General features: G+C 37.6%; 3 protein-coding genes across 5 annotated transcripts; all 3 read right to left on the bottom strand.

The window, feature by feature from the left end:
• Positions 1 to 716: 716 nt before the first annotated feature.
• On the bottom strand, positions 717 to 2621 carry LOC103451980 (galactinol synthase 1). The gene is made up of 4 exons (XM_070810420.1): positions 2105 to 2621; positions 1543 to 1865; positions 1280 to 1412; positions 717 to 1199 (listed from the first exon to the last, which is right to left on the bottom strand). Exons 1-4 carry the CDS (start codon positions 2435 to 2437, stop codon positions 975 to 977), a joined length of 1014 nt encoding a protein of 337 aa, XP_070666521.1. The 5' UTR covers positions 2438 to 2621; the 3' UTR covers positions 717 to 974.
• A 7298-nt stretch (positions 2622 to 9919) lies between these two features.
• Positions 9920 to 12768, bottom strand: LOC103451981 (ADP-ribosylation factor 2). Of its 2 annotated transcripts, XM_008391441.4 has the most exons (7): positions 12578 to 12768; positions 11958 to 12121; positions 11278 to 11348; positions 11000 to 11119; positions 10523 to 10641; positions 10357 to 10438; positions 9920 to 10203 (listed from the first exon to the last, which is right to left on the bottom strand). In XM_008391441.4, the coding sequence occupies exons 2-7, from the start codon at positions 12103 to 12105 to the stop codon at positions 10198 to 10200; spliced, it is 546 nt and encodes a 181-aa protein (XP_008389663.1). In that variant the 5' UTR covers positions 12106 to 12121; positions 12578 to 12768; the 3' UTR covers positions 9920 to 10197. The 2 variants fall into 2 exon arrangements, with proteins under 2 accessions (XP_008389663.1, XP_008389662.1); XM_008391440.4 differs by lacking the exon at positions 9920 to 10203 and having other exon boundaries at positions 10348 to 10438; positions 12578 to 12721.
• A 591-nt stretch (positions 12769 to 13359) lies between these two features.
• LOC103451982 (phosphatidylinositol 3-kinase, root isoform) lies at positions 13360 to 19785 on the bottom strand. 2 transcript variants are annotated; one of them, XM_008391442.4, is made up of 18 exons: positions 19418 to 19785; positions 19223 to 19325; positions 19040 to 19136; positions 18760 to 18918; positions 18436 to 18645; positions 17991 to 18169; positions 17494 to 17641; positions 16889 to 16984; positions 16289 to 16424; positions 15992 to 16113; positions 15573 to 15767; positions 15283 to 15453; positions 15060 to 15197; positions 14769 to 14923; positions 14319 to 14462; positions 14013 to 14160; positions 13772 to 13934; positions 13360 to 13615 (listed from the first exon to the last, which is right to left on the bottom strand). In XM_008391442.4, exons 1-17 carry the CDS (start codon positions 19527 to 19529, stop codon positions 13797 to 13799), a joined length of 2451 nt encoding a protein of 816 aa, XP_008389664.1. In that variant the 5' UTR covers positions 19530 to 19785; the 3' UTR covers positions 13360 to 13615; positions 13772 to 13796. The 2 variants fall into 2 exon arrangements, with proteins under 2 accessions (XP_008389664.1, XP_070666523.1); XM_070810422.1 differs by having other exon boundaries at positions 13785 to 13934; positions 19418 to 19751.
• Positions 19786 to 20230: the final 445 nt, after the last annotated feature.

Consider the following 20230-nt stretch of genomic DNA (forward strand, 5'->3'; position numbering starts at 1 on the left):
TGTTTAGTATGCCGACATACTATGTAATCGGTGTGTATTAATCATCTCTTGCGTTTGTGCTGTTTTCACATTAACACGATATGATGATCCCGAACTTCAAATCACTGGCCCACCCATAAATCTACAGCTGAGCAAAAAAACCAATGTATGTCGACTATCTGGTGGGGTCTTGGTACCACGCTCTAGTGCCGTTGTAAGACTGCCACGTGTATAGCTAGACAATTGTCTCTATACATTAAAAAAGGTACCTATTAGTTGGAATGGAGTGCCAATTGGATGAAGTTGGACTGTGCCGCTGTGGTATTGTAAGCGAGTCGAGTTGTCCAAGTTTTGAACCGAGTCATATTTCAGTTCAGAACTACTTTGAATTGGGTTGAATCGGTTGACCATGAGCCTTATCCCAAATTGCATTTGGGTATAGGGGCTGTTGCTTGGAAGTCGCATGCATGGAGTCAACTCATTGTGCGGAGAAATTCGGAGGTTCAGCATCTGGATCACGTGTTTGTGAACTTAAAATACAAAATTAGAACACCACATACCTCACCCCTCCTAATTTGTCATGCTAATTCTATCCCACTTTAACCCCACCCTCCCTCTCACATCAACCCCAATCCAGTTTCTTTACCTAAGAACTTCCCCATTGTGAGAATTATACAGCAGTCCTCAACCAGCATTTCTCGAAGAAAAAGTGGTGACATTCGCCGAAAAAATTGATGTAGATCAAATGCACAAAGAACATGCATGTATATATATTTTTAGTACGTATTATTGAGCTCTCAAATACATTAATTCACTTATGTGTATGTGATTTTTCTATGAACTCTCACGACCAAGAAAACAAGGCCTATCAGAAGCCACTTAATTAAAAAGGAGTATATATATAATAGAAGTATGAGACCAAAAAAAAAGGACGGATCATTGATCACACAATTAACTTCTGAATAATAATTAGTCACTCAAGATTGTATTATAGATCAAGCAGCAGATGGAGCAGGAAGGTATGGAATGGTTGGCTCCGGCAGGGAAACCATGATCGACAGCGGCTTTGAGAAAGTTTCTTCCTCCGCAGTTACTGGGTTTTCAGCCTTGAAATCCAGGGAATCGTCGTTGTAAATTTCCCACCATTTGGCCACTAAGACCTTGATATCCTCTCTGTCCATGTTAGCTTCCTTGCCAGTATACCTCCATGGTTTTGATCCCTATAATTAAGAAGAAACAATTCATTAAGAGTGATTAATTAAATTAAATACGCGTAATCAATCTGTTAAATAGTACTTACTGCAGCACAGTAGTGAACCACGTTTACTTGATCAAGCTGCACGTTCTCTGGGTGGCGCCAAAGATTGGCTAGAACTAGGTTGTATATATTTGGTATGGGTTTGTAAGTCTTTTGGAAGAACATGTTCAAGAAATCCTGTAAAACAAACAAAAAGATTTTATTAATCTCAATTCACAGTGAAATTATTATGTCACAAGGCAGAAACAACCCCACATAAATTTCGCTCAGTTAATTTAAAAATAATCAAAATTTCCAATCAACTTTCCTGTTCTGCAAAAGGGGTGGGTGGGACAACTTGCAGTGTCTGAAGAAGGCTGTTGTAAGTCAAGCGGCTAGGCTCGAACACAAACATTCCGGCGTTGAAGTACAGTGGAGGAGGAGAGCCCATGTCCGCAGGCCATGAAACCTTGTCAGGGCACTGCTGGCAATACCCAATTTTGTGTTGAGGTGAGTGACTCCAAGTTTTCTCACAGAAGCAGTCCATCACAGCGTAGAAGTAGCCATTAGGCGTGGCAAACAGGTGATCTATGTTCTCATACACTTGGATATCCGCATCCAAATATATCATTTTGCTGTACTCCTCAAACTGCATATATATAAGTTCCATATACTCAAATATATACTGATGCCATGTATACATATTTATTGTAACCATAAGAAATGCATGTGCGCATATTTTGTTCACCAGACAGTCTGATATTATGTTGTACGACAATTGATTTAAATCATTGGCAGACTAATTTCATTCGACAGTTTGACAACATATTAGATGTTTATACGTTATCATGATAAATATCAATATATGGTATGGTTTTACATACTTACATTCCAAATACGGAGCTTCGAGTAGTTGATGACATAGTAGGCCATTGCAAACTTGATCTGGTTCTCAGGAGGATAAATAGGTTCGATCTCTTGGACAATACAGCCCTGAGACCGTAATATCTCACGGTGCTCCTCCGGCACGTCCGGCAATATTGCAACCACAAGAGAGTATTCACTCTTCACTTTGCGTAGGCCCTTAGCCAAACCCACAACCCCTTTGACATAATCAGCATCACCGGCTAAAAATGTCACAAAGGCCCTCTTGGAGTAGCCTGTAGTAGTACTGTTGCTGGTTGCCTGCAACACATCAGCTGGAACTTCTGGTGGTGCCATTGCCTTGATTTTTTGTGCTGAATAGTAGTAAAGGGAAGATGTTGGGGTGATTTGGAAAGTTGCAGAGAGTGGTTTGATGAAAATTATTAGGTTGGTGTGTTGAGAAATGAGGAGTGTGGGGAAAGTAAATTTGTTACACTGATGAAGCCACCCTACTAACCTTTGTTCCTGAGTTGCAATCTTGCCCCTTTGGATGCTTTAAATAAACAAATGAGGACTAAATGCATGTCAGATGAATCCAAATGAAACCCAAATGCAAAGTTCCAATTTTATTTTTAATTGTATTTTTATTTTTATAAATAATGTTCTATTGGGGTTTATGATGGTATTGGAGAGAAATAAAAAAACAAGAATGAATGAATGAACAATGTTTGTTGTTCAAACCCACCATTCATCTAAATTGGGTAGCCTTATCATCAAGAATCAAGATGGACGGCTGAGATTAATGGGAGGTAATAAGGTCATGGTCAATAGAAAACACAGGAGGCTCCATTTAGGCGGTGTATTCAATTGAGAATTTGAGATACTTTAATAGATTTATAAATCTATGGATTTTTATGGAGTTTAATTGATTTGTAGAGATTCCATTTAAAATTTTGATTCAATTCCCTCGAAATCTCATGGGGAGATGTGAGATTTGTGGATGCTTAGAATATACTACAAAATATCTTCAATTCCCTCTAATTCCTCAACTTTCTCAAATTCTTTCAAATCATTTTCTAATTGAATACACCTGGAATGTTATAAACTTATTTAAAATCCCAATTGAATACATCTGGATTTTTAAGGATTTTAATAAACTATCTTAAAATTCTAATTGAATATACCTTAATTTCAGAGAATCACTTAAAATCTTAATTAAATATCCCTAAATTCATTAAAAGAATTAAAATCCCTTATAAGCACTTGTAACGGGGGATATGTAATAGGCATCAAGTGGGAATCATTTTCCGTTGTGGAAATATATTTAAGAAAGTTAGCATCAAAGGGTGTAGTCGGCTGAAGTGGGGTCTTTGATAGAGAAATGATCATTTTTAGAGGTCGATGCCAAATTAAGGAGAAAATTTGGCTAAGGGTTTTTGTCCACGTCATTTAGGCGACTATTTTCATATAATCATGGCATGCGATTCTTGTATTTTGATTTCATCTGACTTTGTCACAAATGAGAGTTAACAAGACTATTGAATTTCCTTTTAGAATATAGAGAGGTTTATTTTTAGGCTCAAACTCAATCACATCCATTAGCTTCTAAAACATGATTAATACTACATACATGAGTTTAGCACATATATTTGAATATTTCTCTCTGTAGTACAGATGAATTTAGTGTATTTATTAAAAAAAACCATAATTAATACAAAGCTTGCCCTAAACCCTAAACCCTAAACTTTATCATTGAATTAATCAAGGAAAAATCAGATGTGGGTTTTCATTTTGATGAGAAAGTTTAACAATAATTATAAAGATTGACTAGCTTAATGATTGGGAAGATTATTGATTAATTGACCTCTGGCATATTCCTCTATACCAACAATGAGAAAGGAAGGAAAATACAAACAAAATGATGGAGAAAATATGTTGAGACCATGCATTAGCATGTGTGATGACAAGAATTAATAACAAGATTCTCAACGTCTATGAATTTGAAGATAATCGATGGACGATGAAGTTCAAAAAAGTTTTGTTTATATATGATCCATGCACCCAAACAAATTACCAAAGTTGTATATTTGTCTGTATTAGTTAAATAAACCCTAATTTTTATGTTATTAAGAAGGTTTTTTATAAAATAAAAAATAAAAAGAAGAGAGAGAGAGAGAGAGTGGTATATGCATGCACTTGTTCATTAAGAGTCAGTCCTCAAGCAAGGTATTTGGTATTAATCGTGACTGATAAGAATTAGGGTTAGCTTTATTTCCCCTTTTTCTTTTGTGCTTTTACTGCAGATTCCAGCACCCTGTAAAATTTTGTTTCCCGCGGCTTTCTCACTTGCATATTATAAATATCTTGAAAGACGTATGTGGTTTTTCAAATACCACACAAATCTCATCCAACAACGAATTCTCGAGGAGGCAGCAGATACATAAAAGTTTTCCTTCGTTGAGAATGTTGCCGACGTCATTAGAAATTCCACAATATTATTGACGTTTCAATAAACATATGTCAAGTCAAGAGAAATAAACATAATGATATGGACGATACTACAACTACCATATACTTCGAATCATATTGTGTAAATCATAAATTATGATAATTGTGATTATATTTCTTGTTTAAATCATTAAAGAATGTATTCAACCATCAACCACCACATTATATATGTAGCCTATAAAGTATGGTTTACAAACATGGTCTTCCTGACATTTTCCTAAGTGTATATATTAATGGTTGATATGATGCTGTGTGGTTGGTCGAGACAAGTTAGGTTAAGCTTAATTGAGAAAAAGTTTGTAATATATAACATGAAAAACGTTACAAGAAAGCAACGCTTGCTTATCTGATAGAGAACGATCATCTCTTCCTTTGATTAATTACTTACAATTACATATGTAAAGCTGATCTTATCTATGAATAAAAATGCACAAAGTATCTGGTGAATCACACACACACACACACACATAAACGAAAAGATCATTCAAAGTAGATCACTTACACCTCAAAGTGGAACCATATCATCTCCAGGAATTGCGCAGAGCAGATGATTAGGCCCTATATACTATGCCTTAAAGAAAAAGAGAAAGAAAAAGAAAAGGGAGAGTACTCCTTGTTTCATCGATCTTCCTCAACAATCTTGCTCAATGTTAGTTTGTAAAGGGCTCCTTAGTTCTGTAGGTTGCAGCCAGTGTTTAACCATGGCAAAGAAGTGCATACCCGAAATTTTGTCCATTAAAACTTTATTAAAACAACAATTATGTCAAAGAAAATCAGCGTTTAGCCATCTCGTTGTTATCCTCGAAACGACATATTATGGGTCCAAATTGGACACCAAGGCTCCAACTTGTGAAAATTGAAAATATGTTATTTCGGCTTCACCTATCATAGCAGTTGTATAATCTTATCAAAGATTTAGGGTTGGAGGAGTACTAGATCGAAGAGTAATTTGACGCTCACACATGACAAAAGCCGCAGGTAGGAGATATTCTTCGGTCTGGATACCGGACCAGCTAGCTTGTTATTGTATGCATCTGCATGCATGCATAACTACTGCAGATGCCCATAATATTTATCCATCCATCCATCCATGCTTGCTTTCCGAAACCGCATGTTATATTTCAATTTTAATTTAAGTCAATCAACAATTTTCACTTTAAGGAGAGATAAGTCGAGAGTAATTTTGATTTTATTTGAAAAGAAATCAAATTAATTATTAACCTATGTTTAAAGTTAAAGTGACTAATGCCCTATTTGATGAAATGCATAATTATTTATTGATCTAACCCGAATTTCTTATTAAAAAATTCACACATGAAAATGTGAAAATGTCATCTCCAAAAGAAGGTTCCAAGGCAGAGATGGTGTTAGTGGCGTGGGCATATTTGCATGGAGAGGCATGCCTTGCAACTTTTTGACTGCGGAAAATTGAGAGAAATCCGATATTTTGATTCTCTAGTCTTTTTACAATAATGTGGATATTCATGCACAAAATTACAAACTAATAAAACTGTTTTGTCGTTAAGTGGGGGATATTTCATATTTGTGTACGACTTTCACCCGTCTCTAAGTTGTGACAAAAAAGGGGATTTTATTAGGATCCTTATCTCTCTGTCTCCGGAGGGTCCCAAACCTCAGAGGCTGGTAATCAATGGAACCCTCCAATTAGATCTGATAATTTCTTACACGATTTGTTGACACGATAAGTAATGGTCGTACCCAGTGCACAAGGCTCCCGCTTTACGCATGGTCTGGGAAAGGTGAGTGTTGGCTAGCCTTACCCCCATTTATGGAGAGGCTGCTCCCAAGTCTCGAACCCGACAAGTAAACGATACGAAAATAACGGATTTCGGGTCAATACGATAACTAATCGGATTATTATCAGGTCATATGATAATAACCCGTTAATAACGGGTCCTTAACAGGTTTACACGAGAGTGACACGCGGTAACCTGTTTTGACACGATAAGAAAAAAAGTTATTTTGATGATTTTAATTTTTTAAACTACTAAAAAAAACTTACTATAAAATACAATAGATATAATGAATATGTATATATTGTTTATTAATTATTATTCTATATAACTTTTAAAATTGAACTTTTATTTATTTATTTATTTTTATAATATATTATAGGCAAAGATTGTGTCACAGCCCGTCCCAAGATTTTATATTTGGGGACGTGAAATGACGGATTTACCCTTAGCGGGTATTAAGGTATGTGTGTGTGACGTTATTTGGATTAACTTTATATAAGTTTTGGATTAAAATTATTGGTTTGTAAAATATTGTGTGGTTAGGGATTAAATGGATGGTGAGGATTTGGTGTTGGACCACCTACACTCCCTGCTCTCTCCCTCTTCCCCGTATCACTCTCTCTCTCTTCCCTCACGATTCTCTCACTCTCTCTCACTCTCTCTCACTCTCTCTCACCCATAAGCGTACGGACATCACCAAAACCCTCCAAAACTCCGTGGATCGAAGCAAACAAGGTAAGATTCTTTATCCTTGTGATGTTCTGAGTTGATTGGTACTAATTTTAGGAAGTGAAACCCTCGGAATCGTCGTGAAACCCTAACCCCGAAAATGTGCATTGTTCATGCACACGTGAAATGTTGCATTTCAGGGAATTCTAAGCTTATAGTGAGCTTAGTGAAGTCCCAAGGAAGCTCGGAGTGCTTCGTTTGAAGGTTTTGGACGTCGGGATCACTAGGTTCGAGTTTGGCCGGTTTTTCTTGGATTTTCCCGGTGATATTTTGTTGTTTTTAGAGCTTTAAAGTAGTATATCGTGAATCTACATGTTTGAGGCTTCATTTTGATATAAAATTCAAAGAAATCGGTTGAGAAACGAAGGAGAACAAGCATTTTTAAAACTCGTCTTAAAGCATTTTTAAGACGATGCGCGTGGGGGCGCGTGGCAAGCCTAAAAATTTTTCTAAAAATTTCTCGACGTCCGTGACGTCGAGTAGGTCGATGTGGTATATTCATATACCCAAATTGAGCACTGTGTATGAGAAGTTATTTCGAATTGTCGGTTATGTGTTTAAATTAACGTTTTTATAGTTGTTTCGCATATAGGTGACACATATCCCGAGGACGAGCGCATCCAGGGACGTCACGGGGGTTACGACCCATCGACTTACCAGTGAGTGGGCAGTTTTGTTTTCGTATTACCTATATACTACTGTTTTTCCCAGAAAATGCATTTATATGAAAATATGTTTTTAAATGCCACGCATGCAATTGTTGAGATGTTTGAACTAATAATTGATGCATATATATGTGAATTGACGTTGTGGATGCACAGGTGAGTATCAAGTGAGTTTATATGGTTTATATGAATGAATGATGATGTGATTGCGTTGTGAGCTCATAAACTGCACCTTTGGTATTAGTGCTTATAGTATTCACCACACCGCATGCTCGCCTTGGATCTAAATAGGTGGATGTCGTACAGACCACTAGAGGTGGTTCCGACATGCCAGTCGTACAGACCATTAGAGGGGTTCCGACTAGTGGGTGACTTTAGATTATGTGCACAAATGATTGATGAGAGAAGCACTAGAGCGTATTATTTCACCATCTTAGTCGTACAGACTACTATAGGTAGTTCCGACTTATGTGCAGTGTAGTGTCGTACAGGTCACAGTTGGTGACTCCGGCTGGATGGGATATTGAGCTATAGAATCAGCCGTACATGACCACTGTAGGGTCTCCGGTTGATTTATTATTTCACCTGAGTTATATTGATGCATTCATATTATATTTTGGCATGGCATGGCATATTCTTTATGAGATGTTATGTTGATAAATGGTGAGCTGAGTTTTGATGATATATGTATATATATGTTTATATTCTATTTTTCTGGGAAAGTATACAGGTTTTACGGTGAGTGGTTAGAAACGTTTTAAATGAAATGTTTTTGGAAAATCTTTGGTTTTACTAACCCACTCATCTTTGTTTTGCGCCCCTCCAGGTTCTAGTTAGCAGTTGGTGGCTCTCGAGGTCTTTTTTGGCATTCTGACAGACGTACTGCATGTAGGTCTCACATGCGGGTGTTGCACTTTTAATTATGGTCCTACTTGACTGCACTTGATACCTACGCTCTGAACTTGTGTGTTTTACTTTATAATTCCCTCCTTTTATACTAGTAGGTTGTTACTGCTAGTGGTTGTTTTAAATTCCTTCATATTTCTGTTATATCTTGCTTCCGTGTCGCACTTTTGGCTACGTCACGCTCACGTAACGGCCAACACACCTTGATTCTAGGATCGGGGTGTGTCAGATTGAGATTAAAAATCATAAAACACATTAAAAATAAAAATATCAAGTAATTTAAAAATACCAAACACATTAAAAAAATTATAATAATTAATTTACATATGCAAAAAAATATGCAAACGCTCGTAGTCGCATCCTCTACACTTTGAGGATAGGTATATGATCATGTGAATTTTTAAACATACAAACTCTCATGAATAGTATTTTTAAGGGGGTTCAAAATAACCAAAATTCATAATCATTAATGTATAAGTCTGAAAGATGTGAAAGCATAATAAACGTTCATAATTGCATCCTCAACACTTAGACGATGGTTACATAATTGTTTAAATTTTTAAAACCCTCTAAATCTCATGAACAATGTTTTATATTTGAGTGCAAAATTAATAATAATTATTGTAGAAGTGTGAAAAATGTAATCACTCGTCATGAAAAGCTTTATAACTTTCACGAAGGGATCAACTCCGAAATTTAATATGTATATACTAATTTAGTATTATGTTTTAAATTTTTTTTTTGTCAAATTCTGTTTTTCATTTTCATTTTTATTGATTTAAAATATATTTTTCTTAACGGGTAACAGGTCAGGTCATATTACCCAATAATATTAACAGGTTAATTTCAGGTCAGGTCATATTACCCGTTTACTTTAATAGGTATTACACAACACAACCCGTTAAGCTATCAAGTACGACACGAAAACGACACAAACACGAAAAACACGATACGAATGTCAGGTCTAACCCCAATACAATTGGGCCCCCAAGATGTTGACGCTCTGGCCTTCCGTGTAATTCGTGCGCACTAGGCGGCCTAAATCTTGGTTGCACAATAAAATGTCTCGAATTTCTTGAGTCCCCCGAATCACATGAATGTCCGGTTAAAGACCCGCTGCGTTGGGATCCAACTGGGGTGTGTGAGGTTGAAATACAGGAGATGGACCTAGTGGGATGTTTTTGGGTCTTGGACGGATGAGTGACGTGGTACCTCCACCTGCATCACTTGGAATTCTTGCATGGCAAGAAACAAAGCAAGGCACAACACAACAGTAGACATAGCAATTACAATTCAGAAACTGTATCCAAAATCCAACCAAGAGCTCAAATGTATACATTTGATTTGACCAACCCCACTCCCACTCCCACTCATTCGTTCTTTCTATCATAACATAATATTAAAGGTCTTCCTCCTACACGAAATGAGAATTCCCAGAAGAAATACAAGATTTAACAACAATTCAATTGTCTCAAGAAAAAACAAAAAGAACAAGATAATGTTCACCCCTGCATCCAGAATTTCCGGTCCACAAAATGACTCCTCAATACGATCACGCCTGCAATTAAAGGACGAGCATGAGAAAGCGGAAGGAGGATTCAAATGTCACAATAATATCAGATTTCTGAAAGTGATGGTTATAAATAAGTTTGGTAATTACACACATTTCACTCTAAAGAAGTATAAACCAGTGGACGGGGAACTAGTTTACCTTGTTAGCAATGTTGTTGGAGAGCCAATCGAGCCCCTCATATAGACCCTCCCCAGAGGTTGCACAGGTGCTCTGAATGTACCTGGAAAACCACACATTGCAAGTTAGACCTATAAAAGGTTAAAAAATTGTATCACACAAGGGGAAAGAAGCCCATCAAGATTACCAGTGACGCTGTCTCAGAGAGTGCAGGCCAAGCTTATCAGTGATTTCGGCAGCATTCATTGCATTGGGAAGATCTTGTTTATTAGCAAATACGAGCAACACAGCATCACGCAGTTCATCCTGAAAACAGAATATTCCAATTACACAAAATAACGCAACATAAATAACTTGTTCTGATGTCTCCATTATCAATTAGGTAAAACCTTTGAAAGTGAACATGCATCAACAGCATACTAAACTAACTTCAGAATGCTGCCGCTTAAGTCACTGCATCTTTATCGTCTTTAATTAGATAGAAAACCTTACGCTGTGTTCATATAAACTACAAGTTTCAGCCCATTCATAATCCTAAATCTCATACCCTCAAATCTGGGAAATTCCAGAAGTTGAAAGGATGAGATTTTAAAACATATCAGCACAGAATACACGGTACGCAAACAAAGCCAAATAAAATTTCTTTAGCAACATGACAACAAACCTCATTCAACATCCTATGCAATTCATCCCTTGCCTCAACAACACGGTCTCTGTCATTGCTGTCCACAACAAAGATAAGACCCTGTGTGTTTTGGAAGTAGTGCCTCCACAATGGTCGGATCTGAAAGGAAAGAAATACGATTTACCAACTTGTCACCCACAATTTTCAAAATCTTTCAAAGTCTTGTAGACAAAAACAAGTAGAGAAAACTTTCGGAAATCATCAAAATCTCTTTAAATAACTTTACATCGCTCAGAAACATGAACTAAACTTCATACCTTGTCCTGACCCCCGACATCCCAGACAGTGAAGCTGATGTTCTTGTACTCCACAGTCTCCACATTAAACCCTGTCAATCAAGTACTCTTTTATTCATTCTACAATTGTATAATTTCAAAAAATTGAAAGAAAAATAATTAAAAAGCCTAATGAACTTCATAAAGGAACAGTCTCTACAGAACATCGAAATAAAAGAAAACAAAGCAAAAGAAAAAGGGCCTTTATACTTCTAAGTTTAGCAAAAATACCGCTTCTGTTATGTTGTGACAAACTTATCTTTAGTTGCAAAATCTTTAGTTGCAAACTCACAAAATGATTAAAATAAACATTGTTGCTATCATATCAAGCAAGAAACAACATTCTCTTTCAATTACAAGCTACGCCTCCCAACCATAAAAAATCACATTGGAACTATAGTGATGTGTTGCCATCCAAACCATTTAGCGTCTTGGAACACAAGTTTCGTTTCCATCAGATCAACCATATCAAACATTAAAATCAACATTTCTTACATCAAACATTAAAATCAACATTTCTTACACAAGTAGATTAGAATGTCAATTAATTGCAGAAGAAATGGTGAGGAATATCATCACATGCTAAAGTCTCTACACATTCTACAAAGCTGACATAACAATGATGAGCACACAATTACTAGGTAGGGGAAGAAGGAACTTACCAATGGTGGGAATGGTTGTGACGATCTCACCAAGCTTGAGCTTGTAGAGGATGGTGGTCTTACCGGCGGCATCAAGACCGACCATCAGAATTCGCATCTCCTTCTTGGCAAAAAGCCGGCTGAAAAGCTTCGTGAATGTAAGCCCCATTTCTGGCTACGGATCCCTACATATCGAAACACCAACTCACTTACATCACAGATCAAACAGATCAAACTCCGGCAAGGCCAAATGTAAAACGCTCTAAAGGCAATCATTTGCAAGTTCATATTATCTCATCCAATAACACTTTGACGAATTCAAACTAGTAACTACCCCATGCAGCAACAGATCAAGCAGATCTGGAGTTACAGCATCGCAATTTAAAACATTTGCAATGAAAAGTTGGAGCATAATCATAGAGATCCGAATGATTCGAATCAGAGTGAAAAATCAACACAAATCTCACGGAATTAAAGCAATTTACCACACTAAACACAAATGAACCTTAAATCTAACCGTAATTAACGAAATTACCACGAAATCCAACCCAAATCGAGCGCAAAAGTACCGAAATCCAACGGAGAACGGTGAAAATGCGATGAAATTCAGAGATATTCGAGATCTGACAGTCGGAATTTACCTTCGATGAGCTTTCGCAGAGGGATCTTGAAGATGGAGATCGAGGGAGAGAGAGAGAGAGAAGGAGACGGAAGCTTTGAACCAACGCGTGAATGTGTAGGGGTGAGGATTGTCAACTGGGGGTTTATAAACTCGACTATTTTTTTCGTAATTGGCTTGAAGTACGAAAATGCCCCTACAACGCTAAGCCTGCGGGTGACATTGTGTGTCCAATCAGTGCCCGCCATGTCACTGGTCATTTAAAACGACGACAGATGCGCCATCGTCGCGTCCACATTGTAAACAATGTTTTGTGTTCCGTAGGGTTTAAAGCAATGCAGTCGCCACCGGACTTGGATTGTCTGCCCTACAATTTCTGTGCTTTCTCGTGCCCTTCTGTTTTTGTGATCACGGTTAAGCCACGTCAACATTTTATATTACTATTTCTTTTTGTTTTATTATTTTTATAAAAAATAATATAAAACATTAACGTGGCTTAACCGTGACCACACAAAACAGAAGGGCACGGGAATGGCACCTAAATGGGAGGGCAGACAATCCAAGTCCGTCGCCACCATCACCAACAGATGTTATTCAGTACTATGATTTGTTAGTATTTTTTTATGTCTAATATATATCGGATGGTTTGTGCGGCTACAAATCTAACAGTTAAATACATTTCGCTACAACATACACTTGTGTATGCTAGAAAATCCCTCTTGATAGATCGCTTGATAGATCGTTACCGTCTTTCACCTTGTGTGCCTTTGTATCTAAACAAAGTAATAACTAATAAATAATTAATTATCGGACATTAAAGTGATTTATTGTATGAAGAAGAAACATGCAATTTATATTTCTGATCTACAAGTCCCACAAGTTATTCGCTTTTTTCTGCGAAGGTGAAAGAAAATAAATGTAATTTATAATTTTATTTACATAAATATATGCACAATAATATGGGCTGCCTCTTTTAATTTGCATCCCATGCTCCCTGGGAGCAATCCACTGTTTCTTCAAGCATATGCCCCCCTTCATCTTATTTATCTCAGATCTGAACCTGTAGATAAAAAATAATGAAATGCAATAATTCAAGATCTGAAAACATAATCCAACTCCAGCCTCATGACCAATTTTTCCACACACGTTAAGATAAGATGAACTTTTATGCAGAAAGTGCAAAACTGCAAACAAAAACGAGGGACGTGGAAATTACCGATGACCCCAACTTGTTTCAGGGATCAGCGCCAGTATTGAGCCCACCGATGAATGGTCTCAACCATTTGAGGAAACAATGCGCTGACACTCTCATTGATTAAGTCCTGGAAGAAATGTATGCAAGCTTCATCGTCCAAGTCCAACCGGAACTTCTCCTGGAGCTATACATATCAAAAAGTCGCCATCAAAACAAACACTAGATTTACAGTCACAATGATTATAATTGCAAAAGAAGTCACCTTGAGGATGCCTTTTTCAGGATCTGAAGCTATGTCAGGAATGTTGGAACCCGCCATTAGGTGAAACAGGTTCAAGATTAGGTTACTGGATTTCCTAATAATGTTGTATGCTTCGCAACAGTAGGATTTGAACCTTGTATAGTACTGGCTGCACAAGTAATATAATTAATCAACCTTGTGTATTCCGGTATGCTAATCTTGCACCCATTATGCTATGGATTTCATGCCATAAATCTTATGCAACCCCATCTAGCAAACATGATGAAAATAAAAGCAACACAGAGAAAAAAATTAATCATTAAGTACCTTTCAGCTCCACCCATAGCCTCAACCATTTCTTTGCAAAGCTTCATTGGCGGTGGAAACGGCTTTGGATCACGACCCAGAATGAAGCCAAAATCAACATGGAAAAGACGTCCATCATCCACAAGGAGAAGGTTATCAAGATGCCTACAGAGGACAATTTAATGCTTTAAAATATGCATTTCTGTACCTCATAAGCAGAACATCAGTCGTGCAGATAGAATACTGTGTCAGGCCAAAACAAAAAAATGATTGACTGTGAATGGTTGACTATACTTATGGCATTGGTAGCTGTATAGAACTTGAGGAAAGAAAATGACCCTCATTTCCAAAAACTTGAATGATGCTTATAACTTTTTTACTCCTTGTTTTGTCTTTCTTTTCTTGAGAGAGAGAGAGAGAGAGAGAGAGAGAGAGGAAGTTCAAAGCATGTCATCATCTTCAAATCCTCACCTGTCTCCAATGCCCAGTATATATGTGATTACAGAATAGCCAGCACAGCTTTTTATAAATGTTTCCAGACAGGTAGCAGTAATACCAAACGGTCCATGCTCATCTGGATGAAATTTCTGCAGGTAGCTTGTAATGCTTCTATGCTCTGAGAGAATCTGGAAAAGAAAACATTTTACCATATATCATAAGTTTAACAGTCTAAAATCAAGATACAACAAACCAAGGTCATCAATTAATGTAAGCATTGAGATGACATCACTATCTGTCAGGAACCTTTAAAGGATTTAATACCTGTGCTAATGAGCGGGATGGTATGAATTCTAGCATTCCTTCATCTTGCCCAGTCGCAAGAACTCTATAAGGAGTTAAGTGCAGATCAAGATTTTCCAATTTCAGCAATCGATCCATGAGATATACCATTTGAACAACCTACAGGAAGCACAGATCCACTTAATCAGAGCTCTCAAGTGTGTGCATGCCACAGCCACAAGGGTCTGTGAAGGAGAATACTTACTAATTGGTCTTGGCGGATATCATCCCCCTTCTTAAAGATAATTTTGCAACTTCCCCCATTTGCTGCTCGGAAAGTCAAACGCAAGGGATGCAGTGCACTTTTGAATATTGATGACTCAGATGGCACGATCCCTGTGATGAGGACTCCTGGAGCCAGTGGTGATCTTATTGGCTAGAAACATCACAGACCAACATAGTCAACACACAAAGATACAATTGGTGAGGCTATAGGAATTGGTAGTTTAATAGATAATAAGATCAGTAGACAAGGAACTTCAACCAAAGTATTACCTCTTCAAAATACGTAAGTTCACTAAGAAGACCAGAAAGCAGTTGTCTAAGCTTTTCAATCTTCTTCTGGGTATTGCCACGTACATTTCTTACATCTCTCATTATTGAACACAACTGTGCAGTCAATTCTGTCTGGCGCACCAAACTTTGCCACAGTTTAAATCCATCTTCATCTCCTTGCACACCAGCTGGCAACTGATATAAAAATTTGGATAAGGTTTATTTCCATTCTGGCTCCAGCCAATGAAAAACTAGGAAAGGCATTATCATATTGACCAAACAGATAGGTAATCCCAATAGCTACATTTGATGGTTGGAGAATCTACATAAATGTTTATGCTATTCTAAGGATCCAGATTCATACCAAATCAAAACAGACAACACAAACGACCACATCACGGTAGTTTATGAACTCTCACCTTCATCATATTCTCTTCCAGAATTTCATAGGTACAGTAAAACCGTTTGGCATATGCTGGATCATGAAGTTCTACAGCAACATACCAGCGTAGAAAGCTAGCCAACTCAATGTTTCGTAATGCTGTCAGATCAAAAGTATCATCAGGATGCCTTTAAAACCTAGATACTGTGAAGAACTGAAGTGTAGCCTTGCACATCCATGCACACATCCCAAAGAAAAACATTAAAAGTAGCATGAGGGTATGTGCATGTGCACGAACAGCATACAGATGTGAAGATAGCATCTGACCACATACCACGTTGCACAAGGAAATGAGAAAGGCGAGATTTATCAGAGCGCTCAAATCGAAGAGCCTGAACCAGTTGAAGTAAGTAACACTGGAGCTCTTCATCGTCAGCTCTTTCAAGAACACTGACAGCATATGCACGAACCTGGTAGGAGGTATTAAAGTTGGGCATTAGTCAGTTTCAAATTAAATGTGTAAAAGATTTTAAATAAATCAATGATGGAGTGCTATATGCATCACTGCATAACACACTTTTCATCTCCCAGATCAACAGAGTTACTCTTATCTAGGACATCGTATCCCATTGCTCAGCATGACAAAGAAAGCATGGAATTTGTAGGTTGTACTTATACAACAGATGCAAGATGCAATTCCCTCTTTTCTTCATGTTCTTATTCTTATATTCGGCCTAATCAGTAATCAGCTACCATGGGTTTGGAAGGAGCACAATGGCAGAAAAATTTATATGGTTAACTTCAAATCCTGGTGATTAGGATCTGAAACTATGTTTTAACAGGAGTACGAGGTTAAAAAAAAAGTCCTACAGGTAACAGTTGTATGACAATAGAGAATAGGTAACAGCAGCTCAAGTGTTACAGACATGCCCACCTCTTCACTTTCAAAAACAGGAGATAGCAGCTCTAATGCGTCACAGACATCAATCATGCTCCATTTTCCCATCAGTTCTAATGCTTGTTTTGCTTCCTGCAAACAAATGAACATGGAATTCTTGAAAATCTAATCTATTTCTTATTCCTTAGTGATAAAGTTGCATAAACAAGAAAGAGCAAGCCAAGTACATGAATGAGAGATAGCATTCCAAATATAAAATCTGTTCCTTGTCAACTATAGAGATCAGCAACAGTCCGCACAAAAGTAACTTCTCATGTAAAAACTATATCAATGATTGATATTTTGGTATAACACTAAGCATATTGCCAAAAGTGCAATAATCCTAATTGGGACGTGGATAGTCACATGTGAAGCTAATAGCTGGCCTGCAGCTTACTAGTGATGAATCAGAGTTGGACCGAAGTCCTAAGATCAGCTAAACAAGCTCCCTTTATATATAACCAATAGAATAAGCTGTAAATAAGAAGTATTAAAACAATTTTACCACAGGAGTTAAATAAAACTGCATGCAGTAGTAATATGGCACATGAACTAATGGTTAAAGAGGAAAATGATGAGAAGGAAGAACAAAGAATGCAGACCTGAACATCACTCCATTCAACACATCTGAGGAACTTTGTGAGGGCCCTCTTCTCTGACATCAATGAGAAACGAAATTTCCAGAGGAGCTGCCTCTCATCGCCACTCAAAGTCCTTGTTGGTGGGTATTTCAAAATCCCCTGTATTGACCTACAGGAAAAGGAAAACAATTATATACCTCCAGCTTACTTAATAAAAAAAATCAATCAGAAGAACATATAACAGTGATGTTGAAACAAAAGAATATGGCAAGTTGAGAAGACTGGTCCATCTATAATAAGACACTAACAAAATCCAATGGTAATTAAATCAACCATTACACAACAACTGATCCCAAGTGAGAAGTATCTGCCTATATATAATTGGTACCATAAAAGTAGAACAGAATTCCAGCCAATTAATCAGCAACATGAGTTTGTATGAACGTAGTTGTGACAATAAAAAATATGAAAACACCGTTATTCAACATATGAACCTTTAGAGTAAATTTCAAACTTACTTTCTCTCGTTGGAGCTTGGTTTGAGATCCCTGTCAATGATACCACGTGTTAAACTCCTAGCAAGTTTTAGTTGCTTGTGCTCTGATGGATTTATCTTTCCCACTTCTGGGTCCCAGACCGTGACAATTTCATTTGTTGAAGCTATTGGGGATGGTAATAAGAAATTTGTCCCTGATTCCTAGATTCCAATAAATAAAGGTTGGTGCTAGGCAAAATCATCATCCACAGAAAATAACAACTAAAAGCTAGTTACTTATTTCAAGATGTGATAACAATAAATCTTGAGTTTCAGCATAAAAGAAGAGTTTAAATAGCAATATAAGTATGCATTTGTGAAAAATAACACCAACAAATTAAATATCAAAGTCTAACCAGATAGTTATAGCTAAATATCAGCCAACAGGTAACTTTGTCAACTTCAGATTAGTTGCAGACTGGGGTTACCTGGAAAACAACACGATGTTCGAAACTACAGAAATCGACAACCAGGTATAAATGCAAACTTCCATTTTTAGAGCTTTCACGTTCCTTTATTTTCTCCATAGCTTTAAAAGCCAGGCGATCCAGCCAATCAACACATTGGATCTGCCCCCTCTCATACCTATTCACTAGCTTCTCCAAGCGTTCCAACTCCCCGCGCTCATGCCTGGGGACCTACAAAAAAAATTAAACGAGGGATACATAAACAAAGCTAAACCAATTAAGGAAACTCAAGGAACAACGTTAAGGCCCCTATCTGTAACTGCTTAAAAAGAAACAATCAGAAACCTTTCCAGGAGTAGAAGTAGGAAACGACCCGTCTGCTACTTTTCCCTTCCAAAGCCTCAGCTTTTGCTTCCCAGTTTTGAGTTGCTTTTTGCTATTAAAAAGAAGAATTGTAGCACCACCAACCAACCCTTCATCCTTCCCACATGAAACATCCCAAACCTATAACTCCACCGAGAAAGAAGACATCGAAATCAATTGGAATCCTTAACTATTACTTTAATATACAAGGGATAGCAGAAAACCCAATTGTTTAAGATGTGAAGTGAAACAGGAAACATACTGTCAAAGCGAGTTGTGAGTGACCGGTTAAGTCTCGGTATTTCGTACTCAGAGTAATGAGTTCGTTCCAACAAAATAATGGCCCTGAAGATTCCAATCTAGCAGAAGATACAAAAATTCAAAATCTATAGAAACAGCATTGAGGCAATTGAACTAAGGAGAAACCAGTGAAGGGGAAAAGAACCTTGTCCTAGTCGGAAGCCCAAACGGAGCACCATCAATGTACAATGCGCACTCCACATACAGCTCTGGCCTTCTTTCTTCTGTTGCGGAAGTGGGGTCAACGTCTGCGGTGCGTAAAAGAAATTGAATTGAAGAACGTTGATTGAGTAAAATAATTTCTCGGGAACCAAACGGAAAATCGAGAGAGAACAAGTACCGGAGCTAGGGGACTTGGGGGGAGGCAGGGCTCCTTCTAGCCGTTCGATCCGGAAGGTTACTGGGAGGTTGATGTCGCAGGACAAGAAGAAGCGGAACTCGTTCCCGCTCATCGCTTCTAGGGTTTTAGGAGCTGTTCCTTCTCATAATTTAGGGTTTTGCGGTTGCGAATTGAGGGAGAAAATCGAATTCGAGTTGGGTGGAGGACGTGATTTTGAAGCAGAGTTTTCTGAATCGAGGTCGCGTGAGCAATGCGAACTCGGAGGAGTTTTTGCAGAGAGTACAGATTGGAGGAGGAACGTTGCCACGTCAGCTTGAAGCGGGCGGAGTTTTGGGTCGTTACTTTACTGGGCTTTCTTTTTAAAGTATGGTTCACTCCGAAGTTCATGCTCTCTTTTTTTCTTTTTCTTTTTCCTTATTTTGCATTATTTTTTTTATCTAATAATTAAAACTACAATTATTTTTTTTTGTCAAACGGTAGACTTTTTTAAATACGAATAGAAACGTTTACATCGCTAGAATATTAAATAAAAACTCCAGACCAAAGCATCCCAACGAAAAGCATCTTCATGTGAGACAACATATGAGACCACAGCGTGAACAACGGCATTTCCATCCCGCTTAACAAATAAAAACCTCACCCTTCCTAATTGAGATACCAACAACCCAATATCATTAATAAAGCACTCCAAAGTAGCATCAACCGCATATTCCCCATTAAGCATTCGAATGAGCATTTGAGAATCTGATTCAACCTCCACATCCTGACATCCCAACTCAATACGCACCAGCATCGCAGCACGTATTGCAACAG

The sequence above is a fragment of the Malus domestica genome, chromosome 13, assembly GCF_042453785.1.
Source record: "Malus domestica chromosome 13, GDT2T_hap1".
Classification (NCBI taxonomy): domain Eukaryota; kingdom Viridiplantae; phylum Streptophyta; class Magnoliopsida; order Rosales; family Rosaceae; genus Malus; species Malus domestica.

Bases quoted from the DNA above. Each gene is read 5' to 3' on its own strand.
- LOC103451981 (XM_008391440.4), bottom strand. From the start codon at position 12,105: ATGGGGCTTACATTCACGAAGCTTTTCAGCCGGCTTTTTGCCAAGAAG. The intron at 11,349-11,957 runs GTAAGTTCCTTC...CTTGATTGACAG, and splicing joins CACAACCATTCCCACCATTG to GGTTTAATGTGGAGACTGTG. The intron at 11,120-11,277 runs GTATGAAGTTTA...CTTTCCTTTCAG, and splicing joins ATGTCGGGGGTCAGGACAAG to ATCCGACCATTGTGGAGGCA.
- LOC103451982 (XM_008391442.4), bottom strand. From the start codon at position 19,529: ATGAGCGGGAACGAGTTCCGCTTCTTCTTGTCCTGCGACATCAACCTC. The intron at 16,985-17,493 runs GTCTGCATTCTT...ATTTGTTTGCAG, and splicing joins TTGAATGGAGTGATGTTCAG to GAAGCAAAACAAGCATTAGA. The intron at 14,161-14,318 runs GTACTTAATGAT...TTACTTGTGCAG, and splicing joins GCTATGGGTGGAGCTGAAAG to CCAGTACTATACAAGGTTCA.
- LOC103451980 (XM_070810420.1), bottom strand. From the start codon at position 2,437: ATGGCACCACCAGAAGTTCCAGCTGATGTGTTGCAGGCAACCAGCAAC. The intron at 1,413-1,542 runs AAGTTGATTGGA...TGTTTTACAGGA, and splicing joins ACCCCTTTTGCAGAACAGGA to TTTCTTGAACATGTTCTTCC. The intron at 1,200-1,279 runs GTAAGTACTATT...TCTTAATTATAG, and splicing joins TGGTTCACTACTGTGCTGCA to GGATCAAAACCATGGAGGTA.